At 42.2% G+C, this 18,712-nt stretch overlaps 1 protein-coding gene across 5 annotated transcripts in view; it reads left to right on the plus strand.

The window, feature by feature from the left end:
- The window catches only part of LOC147612991 (uncharacterized), a 45,964-nt gene extending 37,708 nt beyond the window's left edge, over positions 1-8,256 (plus strand). For all 5 annotated transcript variants that reach the window (XM_086782295.1, XM_086782294.1, XM_086782292.1 and 2 more), the window contains one exon: positions 7,767-8,256. In XM_086782295.1, the coding sequence (XP_086638421.1) occupies positions 7,767-7,889 (123 nt within the window). In that variant the 3' untranslated portion in view covers positions 7,890-8,256. The remainder of the gene's footprint in view (positions 1-7,766) is intronic.
- Positions 8,257-18,712: the final 10,456 nt, after the last annotated feature.

Raw genomic sequence — 18,712 nt, forward strand, 5'->3', positions numbered from 1 at the left:
TACGTCATGGTTTCCACTTTCTTGGTCTACTAATACCATCAATCCCATCCTCAAAGTTGGGGACCCATCATTTCCCTGCAACTGCAGGACTCTTATGATCGGTTACACACTGGCCAAACTATACGGATCTGTGCTGGAGTTACAGGTGAGTTCCATGATGGAGATACATGGATACAAAGCCACAGGAAAGGCCGGTTAGGACACTCCACACTGAACCACATCTTTGCACTAAGGGCTATCATTGAGAAGGCCAAGTCACAGAGACACTGGGTTTATTGTGAATGGGAGAGATGATTAGGGTTAGAGTACATGTGGGAGACATACACAGAGAAGCAAGGGAGAGAGAGAGAGAGAGTTGTGGGGATAAGTCAACTCACCAAGTGTGAGTGTGTGACTCCCCTATCACACATGTATATTGCACTAGTACACATAGTGCACTTAGTACATTAAAAGTACTAAGTGTACTATGTACTATAACTTATGGGCTTGCCCACACTATAAGGGTGGGCATAATGCCTTTACCCCAACAACCTCTCACTTAAAGGCAAAGTGCCCTTAAGTAAAGGAAAAGAAAAATCAGCATGTACATGATAATATACAAGGCCATATCAAGGCTGAAACTGGCCTCATCCAATGCCCATCAAGTGTTTGCAATGAGCAAACCGCTCCGGAGGCAAACTCTTTGTCAACAGATCAGTCGGGTTGTCATCCGTATGAATCTTAACAAGCTGAATTTGCTTGTTCTCTATCACCTCTCTGATGAAGTGATACTTCACATCCACATGCTTCGTCTTTGCATGAAAGACAAGGTTCTTTGCCAATTGGATGGCACTCTGACTATCACAATGCAACAATGGAATATCCCCTGTATAGCCCAAATCAACCACTAACCGAGATAGCCATAATGCCTTCTTGCAAGCCTCTGTGGCTGCAATATACTCGGCCTCTGTAGTAGTAGTAGATAAGGCAGTGCACTTCTGCATCCTGGATATCCATGACACAGCACCTCCTGTGAATGTAAACACATAACCGGTAGTAGACTTCCGGTTATCTGGATGACCGGCATAATCCGAATCCGTGTAACCATGCACTAATGCATCCTGTTTGCCAAAGCAAATGCACATATCCTATGTGCCCTTCAGGTATCTCATGACACCTTTCACTGCTTCCCAATGCTTCTTGCCAGGGTTGGCCATGTATCTAGAAACCACTCCCACTGCAAATGCAATGTCCGGCCTAGTAGCAACCATGGCATACATGAGACTGCCACAAGCTGAAGCATACGGAATCTTGGCCATATCAGCCCTGCCACTATCTGACTGTGGGCTGTCCATAGCACTGAGTTTCACATATGGAGGCAAAGGAGTACTAGTCTTCTTCCCCCCGTCCATATTGAACCTCTGCAAAACTTTGCCAATGTATTCCTTCTGAGACAAATACAACACATGCTGATTTCTGTCCCGAAGTATCCGCATACCCAAAATGTGATTTGCATCACCCAAATCCTTCATATCAAAGGTTTGATGCAGCCTCTGCTTCAAGGTATCCATCTCCTTACGAGATTTCCCGGCAATCAACATATCATCGACATACAAGATGAGGATCAATAGACTGCCATCCAAAGCTTTCTTGGTGTATAAGCAGTGATCTATGTCACTTCTCCTGAATTTCTGGGATTTCATGAATGTATCAAATTTATGATACCATTCCCTTGGTGCCTGTTTGAGCCCATAAAGACTCTTTTTCAGCTTGCATACAAGCTTCTCCTTTCCAGCCTGCATATCACCTATTGGTGGCTCCTGTTCCATGCCATAAGGCTGAAAAATCATGCCCGGTATCTCCTCTAACTGTGGCATATCCATAGGGATATCTTCTGCCATCTCTGGCTGTCCATTTGGACCATTTTCAGCACCATTTAAGGGCTGGTTCTGCATATCACCTATTGGTGGCTCCTGTTCCATGCCATAAGGCTGAAAAATCATGCCCGGTATCTCCTCTAACTGTGGCATATCCATAGGGATATCTTCTGCCATCTCTGGCTGTCCATTTGGACCATTTTCAGCACCATTTAAGGGCTGGTTTTCCTGCTGTAATGGCTGATTTACAGCCCTTGGTTGTTGTCCATGATGTCCATCATCATCAAAGATGACTCTGGCAGGCTCCTGTTGCCTTGCAGGCTCCTTATACATGCATGTTTCATCAAAAATGACATCATTGCTGCGTATAATCTTTCTATTCATGGGATCCCAAAGTCTATACCTCTGTCACCATATCCTAGGAATATGCATTTGTGAGACTTAGGATCAAGTTTGGTGCGCATTTCCCTGCGTATGTGCACGTACGCAACGCAACCAAACACTCTCAAGTGCTTGTATGACGGAGGCTTCCCTGTCCATACTTCCTCTGGCACTTTCCCACCAAGCCTCGTGTTAGGTGACCTGTTTATAAGGTGAACGACTGTCATAACAGCTTCAGCCCAAAAACCATGAGGTAATGCAGCATGTGACAACATAGAACGGACCTTCTCCTGAATGGTCCTGTTCATCCTCTCTGCTGTCCCGTTTTGTGGAGGATCATAAGGAGTGGAGAGCTCCCTCTTGATGCCTTTAGCATCACAAAAGTCCTGAAACTGTTTGGACATATACTCTCCACCATTGTCGGAACGCAAAGCCTTCAGTGTTTTGCCAGTTTGATTCTCAACAAGAGCAACAAACTTCTCAAACACTGAGAATGTATCACTCTTCAAACGAAGAGGATAGACCCACACCTTGCGTGTGGCATCATCAATAAAAGACACAGTATTTTGCTCCTCCCAAAGAAAGCTGAGACATCTCACATACATCTGTATGCACAAGCTCTAACTGAGCATCTTTTTGTCCAAGAGCTTTCTTGTGGGGGCACTGTAGTTGCCTACCATATATACAATGCTCACAAAACTGAAAACTTGAAAACTTTAGAGAAGGCAAGTAACCCAAACGAGACAATTGCTCCATTCCTTTGACACTCATGTGTCCCAACCGGCTAGAGATTTCCGGCAGCTCGGTTGCATTTACATTAGCATGGTGACAAACACCTGCATGCATAAAGTAAAGAGTGTCCACCTTAGAGCCTCTGGCAACAACCAGTGAGCCCTTACTAATTTTCCACTTTCCACGACCAAATGTGGTAACATAATTAGCATCATCAAGCTGTCCAGTAGAAAGCAGATTCTTCTTGATCTCAGGCACATGCCTGACATCATGGAGCATAAGCTGTGAGCCATCTGAAAACACAAGCCTCACATCACCTCTGCAAGAATCTTGTATGCATGGTTATCACCCAAATAAACTACTCCTTCATTGCCAGCAGTATACCTGACAAACAAGTCTCTGCAACCTGTGACATGAAAGGAGGCACCTGAATCAATGATCCATGAGTGCATACCATGACCACCTGTAAGAAGTGAATGGGCATCAAGTGAAGACGTAAATAGGACCTCATTCTCACTGTCACCTACATGTGACACATTGACTTCTTCAATCTTGACTCCACTTTTGCCCTTTGGCTTTACATCTTTGGCTTCATCTTTGTCTTTGTCTTTGCCTTTTCCCTTTTCCTTTTGATCATTTTTCCATTTGTAGCATTGCTTTTTAATGTGTCCCTTCTTGCCACAATAATGGCATTCCAAGTCCTTTTTAGAGGGAGACTTGCTCCTTCCCCGTTCTTGGCTTTTACCCCTTTGTTGGGATCTCCCACGTGCATTCATTGCATTGGACTTTCCAACAGAGTTGTTCTTCCTGTTCATCTGCTCTTGAAGGAGAGCACCCTCAACATCTGCATATGACAACATAGCATTTGAATTGCTAGTGGCTGTCCTGAATGTGTCCCAACTCTCTGGAAAAGTGCATAAGAGAAAAGTGGCTTTGAACTCATCGTCCATTGCCAACTTTTGATTTATAACTTGGCTGACAATACCATTAAACTCATTTAGATGGGCTGCCATAGACGCCCCTTCCTTCATCTGAAGACCTATGAGTTTTTTCAACCAGTACACTTTGCTTGAGGCACTTTGCTGGGCATACAAGTCTTGCAATCTCTGCCACATTCCCCAAGCTGTCTTCTCTTCACGAATGCTGAAAAGTAAAGTGTCTGACACAGACAACATGATGGTGGATCTTGCCAGCTCATCCATATCTTCCCACTCTTCAGCAGTAAGAGAAGCGGGCTTTACACCCCTTTCTTTGATAGGCTTGCGCTGCTTCTTCTGGAGCAACACATTGTAGCACTGGGTTTGCCAAATATCATAGTTATGTGAGCCTTCAAGCTTCTTGATGTGAAGCAATGAAGAGCTCTCACCTGTGGTTGCCATAGCACTATGCAACCTGTCAATGCCTGACTCCCTGCAAAATGTGCAGACACTGCACCAAAAAAAAACACACAAAGTGCTCACAGTTGTTCTCCCAAGCTTTATCTCCCACTGCGGAAGCACAAATGCAACTCTACTCCCACTGTATGTGATGAAAACACCAAAATCTGGTTGTTGCAGATTTAGGACACCACCTTAAATGTGCTCTGTTGCCCTTCCAAAGTACTATACAGCAGTACTAAGTGTTCACCAATGATGTACCAAACCTGTACCGGCAAGTACAGCAGCTGAAATTGAACCTTTTCCTCACTCAAATCAGTGTACAGCCATGCCAAAACTTGTACAAAGCTGTACCAAATCTGTACCAGTAGGTACAATAGCAATAAATGCTCTCCTGGCTGTCCAAATGAGTGAAAATCAGACTTTTACAGTCCCGTACACTGCATACAACAGTCCCGAACAGAAATTGGGCAAAAGCCCCTTGACTGCAAGCTGATTTTTGAGGATTCAAGGCATAAATGTCTTGCCTGCTGCTTTGCCAAGCTCAACAAGCATACGAACTTGAAAAGCCCCTTGATTTAAGATCAATTGCTGATCATACATGGTACATTGACGCACATGAAGGCATCCAGAGTCTTCGCGATGCTTCCCCCAAGCCACATATACATCAAATACATGAAATCCCCTTGATTTACAGGCACAATGAGTGCTTAACAGGCGTCAACACATTGCCCAAAGCATCAACTGCGATTGCCTGCATGCAAATCAACCCAATCGGCACAAAAGCCCCTTGATTTGCACTGCAATTTGCTGCAATTTTGCCCGACTGTGCGATTTCTCACATCATACAGCATGTATGAATGCTTAATTGCACAATTACATCAAAAGCCCCAAATTTCGACATCCAATTTCCTGCAAATTGATCCTGATTGTGACCAATGTCACCCAATTTTGCCAATTTTGCTCAAAAATTGAGCAATTCGGCACCTGTACCTGCTCAATTGATTGAATTGATAAGAAATTCCCAAAATTGAAGGCAAATACCTCTTAATTTTTTGAATTTCTCTGATCTGCAGGCTGAATTTCTTTGTGTTGATGCTGTTGCAGAAATCTGATGCAGAAAAAAGGGGGGGGGGGGCAAAACTTGCTGATGTTGATGCTGATTCTGTTGCTGTTGCAAAAGGGTGAGCTTCTTGAGGCAGCTCCACAGCATGCTGGGAAGTGATTAGAATGGCAACGGCAACTGCAGCATTGGGAGCCAGCAGGCTCACTTTGATAACCTCAGATGCCCACTTCCACGTATCCTTCACAATACGGCGCTCTCCACTGCTCTTGAGCTCGCCTCTTCACCTCGGCTCGGTGCTGCTCCCAGCGGAGAAGGCATCGTTTGCATGAAGCTCCTGCGCGAGACTGACGTTGGGGCGAAATCCATTCTCGTCCTTAACGACGCCACTGCACTTTGGGTGACGTGGACACGTCGCCTGTTGTATTGACGCCTAGCGCCGGTAGCCAGTTGACGACTTCGCCTTGTAGCCTTCGCCGTGTAGCGCTACACGCTACGATGCGCTCGCTCACGCCCAGCAGCCAGTCTACGCCCAGCGCTCAAAAGCCTTCGCCTAGTAGCGCTACAGGTGTTCTATACGTTCACCGCTTGTGACCAAGCGTCTCAACGCCTACGAGCAAGCTTGCCTGCACTTCGCTGCGCTTATCCTCCTCTTCGCCGGATACCTCAGCTTCCAGGTTACTACAGTGCTGAAACGAAAGCTACAATCATCAATTCAGCCTGTATGGTTTTGCAGCGACTCTACCCAACAGATGCGACTGAAATTCAGTCCTCAATTGCTCTTGCCTTTGCCTATGCTCTGATACCAGTTGAATGGGAGAGATGATTAGGGTTAGAGTACATGTGGGAGACATACACAGAGAAGCAAGGGAGAGAGAGAGAGAGAGTTGTGGGGATAAGTCAACTCACCAAGTGTGAGTGTGTGACTCCCCTATCACACATGTATATTGCACTAGTACACATAGTGCACTTAGTACATTAAAAGTACTAAGTGTACTATGTACTATAACTTATGGGCTTGTACACACTATAAGGGTGGGCATAATGCCTTTACCCCAACATATTGTTGCTTTGTGTTTGTGGACTTCCGCAAAGCTTTTGACAGCAGTCCCTCAGGGCATGCCTCCTTAGACGCTTGCAGGACCTAGGTGTGGATGAAATGGGGGATTACAATACTTTACGAGTCAGTTACTAGCTGGGTGAGAGATTTCCAGCATGATTGGGATGAAATAGGGCTGTCCTCTCTCCCCCTCTCCCCAACTCTATTTGGGTTCTTATTCCGTTTTCATGGATAGACTGGGTGGTACAGCTGTCCCCTAGCAGGCACTCTGATCCCCCTTCTACTATATGTGATGATATAGTGCTTATTTCAGACTCTGCTGAGGGACTCCAGAGACATTTGGCTGCATTACACACCTTTTGTGAGCAGCAGGACCTCATAGTTAACCCTAGGAAGATCAAGGTGATGATCTGCAACACCTCCCACTCACTAGGAACCTTGCAGGAAAGGATGGCTCTTTGATACCGTGGTCACTTCAGTGGTGATGTATGGGGTCTCTTTCGGAGAGAGGATTGGAGGAGGATTGAGAGGGTGGCATGATTTGGAGCACACAATCAATACCACACATATTATCTTGGCAGAGTTTGGGGCAGCCCCTCTTAGGGTAGATACACTCTGTTAGAGTGTGACATACATCGCCTCCAGAAATCCAGTTTTTTACTCAAAAAGGAGACTTCTATCAACTAAAGCATAACAATGAGTAGTTGACACAACTAGTCAAGGAACTGATATTGCCAGTCTGGGCGGCTAGGTTGGATACTGATGGATATTGGTGATCTGTCAAGCCTGACAAGGATTATGATCTCTCCCATGTTACAAGAGCTTTTGTATATCATGCATGCTTCATGAATCGGGCATTTTTCAACTCTTGCAAAAGAAGGGGAATGAGATTCTTCCATCACAAAGCTATGTGTGGGTGTGCGTGCATGCATGCATTCGTGTGTATGAAGTTTTCCCTCACAAGTGTGGGTGAGTGCATGTGCGAGTGTGTGTGCGTGTATGTGTGTGTGTGTGTGTGTGAGAGAGAGAGAGAGAGAGAGAGAGAGTATTAACTTTTTCCGAAGTCCAAAATGACCTATGAGATCCAATACATAACATTAAGATCATGCCGGTCTTGAGCTGTTGTCTGGTTTTGGTTTTTGTTTTAATTTTGGTTTGGGCTTACAAAATCCTCAATAGGAGTTCTTCCTGTGTGTGTGTGTGTGTGTGTGTGAGAGAGAGAGAGAGAGAGAGAGAGAGAGCATTGCAGTAGTTGAGAGGTTAGGCAAAAGAATTTGACTTGTGCTGTGTGTATTCAGAGTACTCGGAAAGTGCCAACCAACAGTGGTACTCCAAGAATGGAACATAGCGCTCCCGTGGATTGTATACGAGAGGTTTATGCATTGCAGAAGGAGCTCCAAAGGCTGGCAGTTAATCGCTGAAAAGCTCAAATTTGCAACGTCTTTGAGATTCTATTCTCATTGGTTTTGGATAGAGGCGATAATGGGGCTATAGCTATGCATGAATGATAGAATGATTATAAGGCTGGTAGCCATGCACACCTACATGGGAAGGGTGTCAGGAGATTGCTGGTCGTCTCAAAATTGTTGCAAGCTCAGAGTGTTCTACACATGGCCATGAATGTGAAGCTATTGAACCTTTGTAGTACTTTATAAGTATGTGATGAGCTGTCATTGCAGTAGTATAGCTAGACAGAACTGAGCAAAAACCTAACTAATATAATCTCATAAACAACTTTTGAATCTTATCATGTATTTGCTTTCAATATGAAGACTCCGAGTTTATTAAGGGGCCATAGTCAGGATGAAAGGCCAAGGATGAATTTTTTTTTTTCAAGGATAGAAATTCTCAACTTAATTATTTCAAAATTCGAACAGAAGCAAGCCATTACTAGATATAAGCGTTGTAAATGAATGTACTAATGAATAATGTAATGATGGCTTTGATAAATGATAGCTAGTAGGGAGTTTACCAGCAAAAAACAAGACAGGAGGTAAGGGGGATGACTGAGGGTGACCATTCCATAGAAGTCACTCATTATTCTAAGAGATTAAGTATGATTTAGATGGTGACTGAGGGTGACCATTCCATAGAAGTCACTCATTATTCTAAGAGATTAAGTATGATTTAGATGCTTATGCATGCTGGTAGGTCAAGCTGTTACCACTCGTATACTGAAATTTATCACATGTATAGGACTCACAATTGATGTAGAGATGTATTCTGTGCCAAATAGACATGGGTTCCAATGCAAAGGCAAGCATGAGCTTGTGTCCCAAGATGCTTAGTTGGAAGGGATAAGGTATGTAGAGGAATGCAAGGCTCTAGTATGGAAATATGAAAAAGATAGAGTCGTCATCCACATGCGAACCACACAGAGGATTATAGGTGTTTTCTTGTTGAATGCAAGAGGAAAATTTCTCTTGTTGAAAATGAAGTAAAGCTTCTTGATTTTTTCTACATTAGGAACTCCAAAATCGTTTGGGTTTCCTTCTTGGTGGGGAGGTGATCAATTTGCCCTGTAGACTATTTGTACAGACATGGCACTAGGGTGCTTTAGGTACAGCCCAAGAGCCAAGGTGTGTAAGTTAATGTGGATGCCATGCGAAACAATCAATGCGTATAATCTTTGTACAGACATGGCACTAGGGTGCTTTAGGTACAACTTAAGAGCCAAGGTGTGTGAGTTAATGTGGATGCCATGCAAAACAATCAATGCCTATAATCATTGTTGGTCTCATGGACTCTTTCTGAATAATTGTTTGGGTAATGACCCTAGGCACAAAATATGGAGGCTTGCAAGTTAGAATTACATAAGATTCACCCTTGATACTCTCACGTCCTCCTACTTTGAACTTGGCTGAGTTTCTTCTCTTGCTAGACAACCACTGACCCAGTCTCGAATAATGGTCACGCTGCCCCCCCCCCCCCCCCCCCCCCCCCCCCCCCTCTGAATCTAGGATCCCACATTAGTAAGCCACCCTTTCTTTCTTTAAGATACCTAGGTAGAACTAAGCAATCACTTTACTTTTGAATTTCTCTCTATGGTGAAGGGAGACTTCTGCTGGTGGTATGGCTTCTTACATCAACATTAGAGGGTTTGCTATTTCTACTTTATATTAAGCCCTGCTCTGTGTGTGTGCGTGTGCGTGTTCTCTCTCTACCCCTACTTTAGCAAAGATTTCGATGGCATGAAGGCCTCCATAGGGAAAGGGCGCCACACTATGCGTACAAATGGGTCCTTCATCGACGTGGGGAAGGATGCAAGGAGGGAACAACCACTTTTGTACTGTTGGCTTGCATTTCTCAGAAAAGCATGTGGAGCATCCCAAGTGGACTCTCAGGATAGGGATGACCTGGGTGATGACCGCAAGTATTTCGGTATTATGGAAATGCAACGAAACACTTTGGTTAGACACAAGACGCTTCCCACAAATTTATACACATACACATATTATCTTTTACATAAAAAATGCCTATGCACGACAGTGCCAAAAAATGTCACACATTCCTTGGTCCACATCATCTTAAATGTTACTAGACGTCTTAAAAAATTGCATACTGGGAGAGCAAAAGATCTAGGCACAGAACACATGCACCATAGTATAACTATAGGACTACCATGATCTATGGAGAAATACTAAAGACATGATGGCCTATGACAAAGATGGGACACAGAGCATCATGCCAAGTAGGCTTCAGGAGAAACTTTTCCATGACAGACTTCAGTTACATACTATCATAGAGGAGACAAGTTCACAGAAGAGACATATGTATTGCTACTTTGTGGATTTTTGCAAAGTTTTTGACTCTGCCCCTTGATCCGGTTTGATAGGATGTATGCAAGAGCTCTAATTCTCACATGTGATGATTTGGTACTATATAAAGCAATAATTGGTCGAGTACATACACTTGATGGACTCTCGTGAGATATATATAGCAATAATGAGATTAAATATGTTATGAGGAGTTAATTAATGGAATTTTATATTTCCCACGTTTTCCATTATTTATGAATACTCCTAGACGGGTTTAGATTGGGATGCCTTTCTACTTCCGGGTGATTGTAGCTTACTTTATGTGTACGCGAGTAATTTTGTACATGCATGAGCATGGGTTGCATCATCTTGATGTTATCAGTTTCGTATGGTTATTTGTATTTTTTAATCAATTAATTTGTTAATTGATTGGCATAGTTGATGTAAGTGCAGATAATGGAGACGAGCTGGTGGTGATCAGGAAGATTTTGAGGCACTTGATTTTGGATGTCGGTAGAATACTGTAATAAAAGCGCCATTATTCCATTTTGGGCGGCGTCGATATTTATTATCGATGTATATATTTATTAAGACATGTGAAATCTCTCTTGTGTATATTTGTTTTTTCAAGAGATGTACACATTTATAAGGTTCAAAGTTTATACCTATTTTGAGTAGTTTGGCTTGCACATCCAATAAAGCAAGCTATTTTTGTAGTAGAAGATATATTTGTAAAAGTGGACATTATTTTGAGCTTGACTAGTTGTTTCAAGAAATATGATTAAAATACACCAAGAGGAAGTGTGGGCTCACTCTAGTGTGGGGGAAAATTGGACCCAATCTTGTGTTGTGTAATTTTTATTTTATGCTTTGTAATTATTTTATTGGGTCGTTTTCCTCTAACAGTGGTATCAGAGCAAAGATTAATTGCAAAGCTTGAAGTCGATGAAGAACTAGAACATGAAGAAGCTTTCGAATTCAAGAGAAGGCAAATTTTCAATTACAAATTGCAAGGGAAGGCTGAGGTTCAAAAAGGAAAGCTTGTTTTTACCCACTGGATAACTGAAATTCATAATTCTTTTACCCACAAGGAAACCAAAGGTGAAAAACCATCCAAACCCAAAAGTAGTTTTCATAAATTCTTTCTCTCTTGCAAGTCAGCTAGCTACCACCACATATGATTTTTCCTCACCCCATAGACTTCAAATCCACTTTCTCATGTTTTATAGCGGAAGATACCTTCCTTCATTATTCAACAGCGTATGGCGTGTTTTTCTTCCTAAATTACTTCACACGATTTTCTTCATGCGCAAGCGACTGACAATTTAAGCTTTATCATATAAGCTTTAAATGCTTAAAGCTTCTAAGCTCTAAAGCTTTAAAAGCTTTATAAAGCTTATCTTAAAGCTTTTCAATAAACTATCTATCTCTATCAGAATTGTTCATGAGTAAGAAGTGAGGTGCATAGAATTGGTGTGAGAAGACTTTCTGACTAACTTAAATAATCTTAAATCTCGTGTCCCATCTGAAAAGATATTTGTCACACTTCATACATATGTTTTGAGAGGATTATAAAATAACAACTTCACATTCTATTTTATAGCACATAAATATTCCATTAAAGCTCACATTCTCTTACTTCAATAACTTTTATTCTAACATAAAGCTTCTCTACTATTTTAATTTATAGTAAATAGTTTTTTCTTTCTCAAATATGCTCTTATACTATTAATCATTTTTGCTAGGAATTCAAACTACAACAGCAAGAAAAGGTAATATTTATCATAGATATTTAGTGAAGTATAAAGACCACCCTATCGAAGAATCTCAATGGCTACCTGATCATGCCCTTGCTGCGTATCCATCCTTGATTGCATCTTATGTTCATACTAGCCCATAATGATTTTTGATTTTGTGACAACCGAGGAAAGTTGCTTGTCACTCCCAAAGCATGTTATGAGGAGTTAATTTATGAAATTTTATATTCCTATGTTTCTCATTATTTATGAATTCTCCTAGACGAGTTTAGATTGGGATGCCTTTCTAAATTTGTGCGCGGTCGTAGCTTACTTTATGTGTACATGGGTGATTTCGTACATGCGTAAGAGTATGGGTTGCATCGTCTTGATGTTATGAGTTTCGTATGATTATTTATATTTTTCAATCAATTAATTTATTAATTGATTGACACAATTGAAGTGCAAATCCTTGGGTTGGATAATGGAGGCGAGTTGGTGGTGTGATCAGGAAGATTTTGAGTGTCGATGAAATACTATTTAATTTTGTGATAATACATGTCATTATTCCATTTTGGACAGCGTCTATATTTATTATCAATGTATATATTTATTAGGACATTTGAAAGCTCCCTTGTACATATTTGATTTTTCAAGAGATGTATACATTTATAAGGTTCAAGGTTTACACCTATTTCTGACTAGTTTAGCTTGCAGGTCCAATAAAGTAAGCTATTTTTGTAGAAGTCGACATATTTGTAAAAGTGAAAACTATTTTGAGCCCCACAAGTTATTTCAAGCAATCTGATTAAAATACGCCAAGAGGGAGTGTGGGCTCACTCTTGTAGGGGTAAATTGGACCCAATCTTGTGTTATGTGCAATTTTTATTGTATGCTTTGTGATTATTGCTTTGCAACAATTATATTATTGAGTCATTTTCCTCCAATAAAATAGGACTACCCACTCTTTACCTGCACTCTTTAGTCTATACATTGATCAGATTATAGTCTTTTTGGATAGGTTGGAAGGTAGAGGCTTACTATTAGACTAGATGTTGGAAAATTAGTATCCATATTACTATTTGTGACGACATTGTCTTGATCTCAGAGTCATTTGAGGGTTTAGCGAAACACTTAGATACATTGGATATACTTTGTAGAGAGAGAGAGAGAGACCTTACAATCAATTTAGGCAAAACTAAGTTTATGGTCAACACATCTTATGTGGTCACCTCTTGATTATGCTTTTTATCTAGAGAGGAACCCCAATGGATTGTACAGAAGTACACATTCCTTGGAGTAACTTTTGTGGGTCCCAAGTTTTGACCCCATTGATTGAGGGGACATGCCTCTCTAGCCTATGTAGAGCCTTCTTAGAGAGGTAATGTCATCAAGCACATTTATAGGAGCCCCGTAATAAGGGTTAGCTATTTGACACTTTAGTACGACCACCACTATATTTGGTGTAGCCTTCTCGCGGTCAAGCCTAGGGAAGGATGAGTAGAGGAACACAGAGAGGCTATGAGTGATGATGTTTTCCGGCATGATCAGAAGTGAGCCATCATTACAAAACATGACATTATATGAGCATGGTTTGAAGTGGCCTCATTGGTTACAGATGCCCTCTTTTGGATTGTCACTTACATTGAACGTGTATACACTCTTGAGAGAGACCGCCTCCCATGCCTAGCACTGGAGTCATCTATGTAGTTACATCAAGAGAGGGAGAGGGATTGGGTTAGACAGAGGGGATCTTCCTCCTCGTTGACATGGTCACCACCCATTACCTATACATATGCATTGTAATTGGAAGTAGTTCAATGGTTTCATGCACATGGTATATAAATGAACGGCCGCTCCCCATTTCATTAGAGCCTATGTTCCCGCCCCACCTCAACCTCACACCTCCCTTGTTGCGATTGGGACATGTTTGCAACACCATCAGGGGCACAAGGTAACCCATAGGGAAAAAGATTGGCTATACATACATTAGACATGGGTGTTCCCATTGCAGATTGGTACGAAATGTAAGCTGCTTGTTGAGACACACTAATGATGGATTCTTTGAGATCCTGAGATGCTTACAAATACACATCACATGCGATGCATATCACAATTGGCTAGCTCAAGGTATCCTCCCATGGCCTTTAGGTAGAGAGTAGCCAAGCCAAGGATATCACACGGGAGGAGAGGATATGTAGAGAGAAATGCAGAGTACCACATGAGAGGTAGAGACACACTATATGTTTAACTATTGCCCAGCCTACTATTATGAGTTATGGGGGAGATTCCACTGACGTTATTAGGAGGGATTCGGCCCACTAGAATGGGTGGTACAATTTGAGGATTAGAGATGCTTGGGCATGCACTTGATGGAGCTCAAATAACACATGGATATAATACTTAGGTAGCATGTTGAGAGACAGGGCCAACCTCAACATGACATCTCTTAGAGATCCATCACAGATTTCTTCTTTGTTATAAGCATCCACATCAAAATCCACCACCCATAATGAGTGCCTAATCAAGCTTACCACCCATACCTTTAACTCCATGCCCCATAGGAGTTCTTCATGAGTCTATCTTGTGGGCCAAACACCCTCGATCTTGACCCTCCATTTGATATAGGTATATCCATAAGATTCTCCACTAATATGTCATGCTCCAATTACAGAGGCATGACATTCCCTTCACCATCATATTAGCTCTAGTCGAGATAGATAGTATTGTTATTAACTAATCGCCACATATCTCACTCTACATAGGATCTTATGCTGATTTACATGTACACACACATTAGTGTTATATGTTTTCTTTTTACTTTTTCTTTCAATTTTTTATGGCTTGCTATATCCATGGATTATTACTTTTGGTCTCATAGACCCTTGGGGCCTTTCATAGATGTTAATATTATTTTCTTTTTTTCTCTCCCTCCCAAATCCCCAATAAACCTTTGGGAAAATGCTAAATGTTTTATTTTCACTTACATTTATGTAGGTTTATGGTAGATTAAATCTTGCAAGTATTCTTTAAAATTTGAAATCTTTGGGAAAACACTAAATGTTTTATTTTCACTTACTTTTGGATAGATTTAGGGTGGATGAATTCTTGTAATAATTCTATGAAATTGAATATTTTTTAACCCTACCCTAGGTAGCAAGGATATCTTTGAAAAAATTATGCTTGTTTCCTCTTCACATACATGCCTTCCCCTTCACACACCCTTTGCCTACAACCTTTCTACCCTAGATCCCAACTCATGATCCTTTTTTGCCCCTACATAAATCTACACTAGCAATACCTTCCAATGTATAACTTTTTGTCCTCCCCTTTCTACCTAGGGGATCCACTCCCACTTTTTAAAACTCGACATCTTATGATCTACATGTGGAATAACTTTTCTAATAGCTACCCACCTCCTTCCATTTGTACTCTAAGACCCAATCCCATCCCCTATTGTACTCGATGCTCCACTCCACAGTTCTACCTTGGGGTCCTACTCCACTCTCAAAGTCGTCCAAGATTTTTAAGTCTCACTCACTTCGACTTTCTTGATTGCACACTAGCTATTGTGTAACCATATGTACATCTTCCCTTTTCACTCATGGCCCCAAATGGATTGGGCTGATCGGACCTTGGAGAAGTTGTTCACATGGGCCATTCACCCCTCAAGTAATATTAAGATTTACATGGGCTGACTACTCTCCCCCTCTTCATTACCTTGAAATTCACATAGGTCACCCTCCCCCTCTTCTTTACATCACGGTTCACATAGAAATTACATTAATTTCCCTTCATAATTGGCAAGCATTTCTTGCTTTCCCATTCATGTTGGAAACATGGATCTTGTTGATTCTAGGGGGGCTCGAACAGGGCCTCCATGGTTATGTGGAGAGATAAGAGAGAGAGGGAGAGAGAGACAGAGTGCGACTGTAGAGGAGAGAGACAGTGCTGCACGAACTCAATGATAGCTCGATTAGATTGATGTATTGAAGTACTCCGAGTACGTGCTTTTGTAGGCTTGAAGGCCTTATCTTTTGACCCACACACACACACACACACACACACACACACACACACAGATAAGTTGCCATGTGTGGCACACTTATCTTATCCACATATAAGACTAGATTCACACACCAAATTACCAAATGTATATGGTATAAATCCCAATATGCCACATGGCACTCTCACACAAAGACTAGTTCCTAGTACACACTAGAACACACTCTTTGACTATGATTTCTCCAACATCCCCCCTGAGAGCAAAGAGTGTGAGACCCAATACGCAAGGAGTAAACCAATCCCCCCTTCACCACAATACTGCAAAGAGCCAGTCCACCAACTGACCAACACCTCCCATGTGTCAGTGACTACTCAGTCAGCTTGCGAGATCGGCAAAGGCTGATCATCACACTCGTCACCCCCCCGTACTCTTGAACTGGGTGTCAATACATCATATCAAAGTAAAAAAACATTACACATTTTTGGGGGACAACCCAGGGCAGAGGACCACCCAGGGCAGAGGACCACCCAAGGCAGAGGACCCTTATTGACCATCACACAACACATTTTATTTCATTCTTGCATAATGCAAAGGAAGAGCACCCACCTCAAATACATTAAAAACATAAACATATAGGAAAGCGATAAATCCCCCAAGTTGGGAGATGCTCCCAAATAGTTGCTGTACAAAATAGTGCACATCCTTGCATCTTTGGAGAAGTTGTAGATGAAGCATATGGCAAGAATGCCCCAAAGAAGATAGTGTCGGTGAAGTCCATGGGAACAGCTACTCAGGGCGTTTAGCCCATGACTCTCAAAACTTCAGATCTCGGGTCTTTAATTTGTTGATTTTGGCCACAAAATGAAAAAGCCCTAAATTTTCTTGACTGCAGAGGCTTAATTTAATGTTAATGGCTCAACCCCAAATATTATGGATGCAGGAGGGCTTAATGAGGCAAATTTTTCCTTGATTTTGAAACCCAGATTGTTGATGCCGATGCTGGCACAGATGGTAGGCAGCTTGGCGATTACGATGTTGATAATGTCACCCAGTGGTCTCGGTCTCACAGGCTGCAAACTGGTGACACAGGGAGTTCGATTCTCGCCTTGAATAAGGCTTGATGAGCCTTATATTAAGGCTTTCATAAGCCTTAAACAAGGCTTAATATCCCAGCTAAGCTTGTGAGCGGTAAGGAAAGAAAGGAAGGTGAGGCTTAAGCAGCGTCGATGGCGATGAGCGTGGAGAAGGAGAGACTGTGGCGGACTTAGGCGTAGGGCACGGCCCTGAGCTGTTGTCGAGCAGTTGTACAGGAAGAGGTGGTGGCTCCTGGACGGCGTGTTGGTAGCGCTCAGCTGAGCATGGTGAATCACGATGGAGGTGCAGGCAGCTAGGTCTTCTAGCAGCACTTCAGGCTCTGATACCATGTTGGAAACATAGATCTTGTTGATTCTAGGGGGGCTCGAACAGGGCCTCCATGGTTACGTCATGGAGAGATAAAGAGAGAAAGAGAGAGGAGAGAGGAGAGAGACACTGCTGCACGAACTCAATGATAACTCGATTAGATTGATGTATTGACGTACATCGAGTACATGCTTTTGTAGGCTTGAAGGCCTTATCTTTTGACCCACACAATCACACACACATACACAGACATAAGTTGCCATGTGGCACACTTATCTTATCCACATATAAGAGTGGATTCACACACCAAAGTACCAAATGTATATGGGATAAATCTCAATATGTCACATGGCACTCTCACACAAAGACTAGTTCCTAGTACTACACACTAGAACACACTCTTTGACTATTATTTCTCCAACAATTCACACAGGCTTTACATGGGCACCACAATCTATCAATTTCATTTTTTAATGTTCCCATTCTCATATATTCATGCATAAAACCATGATATCTATACATGAACTATCATATGACATCCCAACAAACACTCAAAAACCCTCATCAATGGGTTGCCATTCAATTGATCACCTATTTTTAACAGTGTGATGGTCACTTTCCCAAGATCCAATGTTGATTAATACTAGTTGGATGCTTGTTCGGCACAATATTCAAAATTTATCTCCAATCTTCATATTAAAAAGTTGGTCATAACTTGCCCCCATTGTGGAAGTGGTGCGGACCCTTCAACATGAGGTAGTTGGTAAGAGGTCTGCACCTTGTGATTGTTGGTAGAATGAGCACTAGGACTACTATGGGATGATTGGCACGGGTAGAGGGTGGTCTAGTAATCATGGCATGACATAAGAGTATGGCCTCGATCGCATAGCATGATGCTGAGAAATGAGGCTTCATGGCAAAAATATCCGCCAAGGCGAGGTTATGGTAGTGTGGAAGTGGAGTCGAAGCGGTTGCATACAGTGAAGCTCTTTCTAGGAACTTGAAAGGTCGAGGGTTCTCCAAGCAATGGGTCGTACCATGGGCCAGTCTTGCACCCCACCATGGTCCCCCCATCCACCAGAGATGTACTTGGAGGGTTAGCATTGATGAGGTTAGTCACGTGCATGTGTTTATGTGTGCCACGAGATGTGAGAAGTGAAAAATTGTGATGTGCATGGGAACAATGGGCAGAAGTGTGCTTATGTGTGTGCACTTCTCCAACACTTCTTAAACTCATTTGCTTTCTTTGACTCTCTTTACTTCTTTCTTTGAGGGAAGTCAAGATTGTTAGATTGTTAGAGTCATGGTTTGCCGCAACAGACTTTGCTCATGGCTATGCAATG

This window comes from Cibotium barometz, chromosome 44 (genome assembly GCF_041138505.1).
Source record: "Cibotium barometz isolate CiBa-2024 chromosome 44, ASM4113850v1, whole genome shotgun sequence".
NCBI classification, from domain to species: domain Eukaryota; kingdom Viridiplantae; phylum Streptophyta; class Polypodiopsida; order Cyatheales; family Cibotiaceae; genus Cibotium; species Cibotium barometz.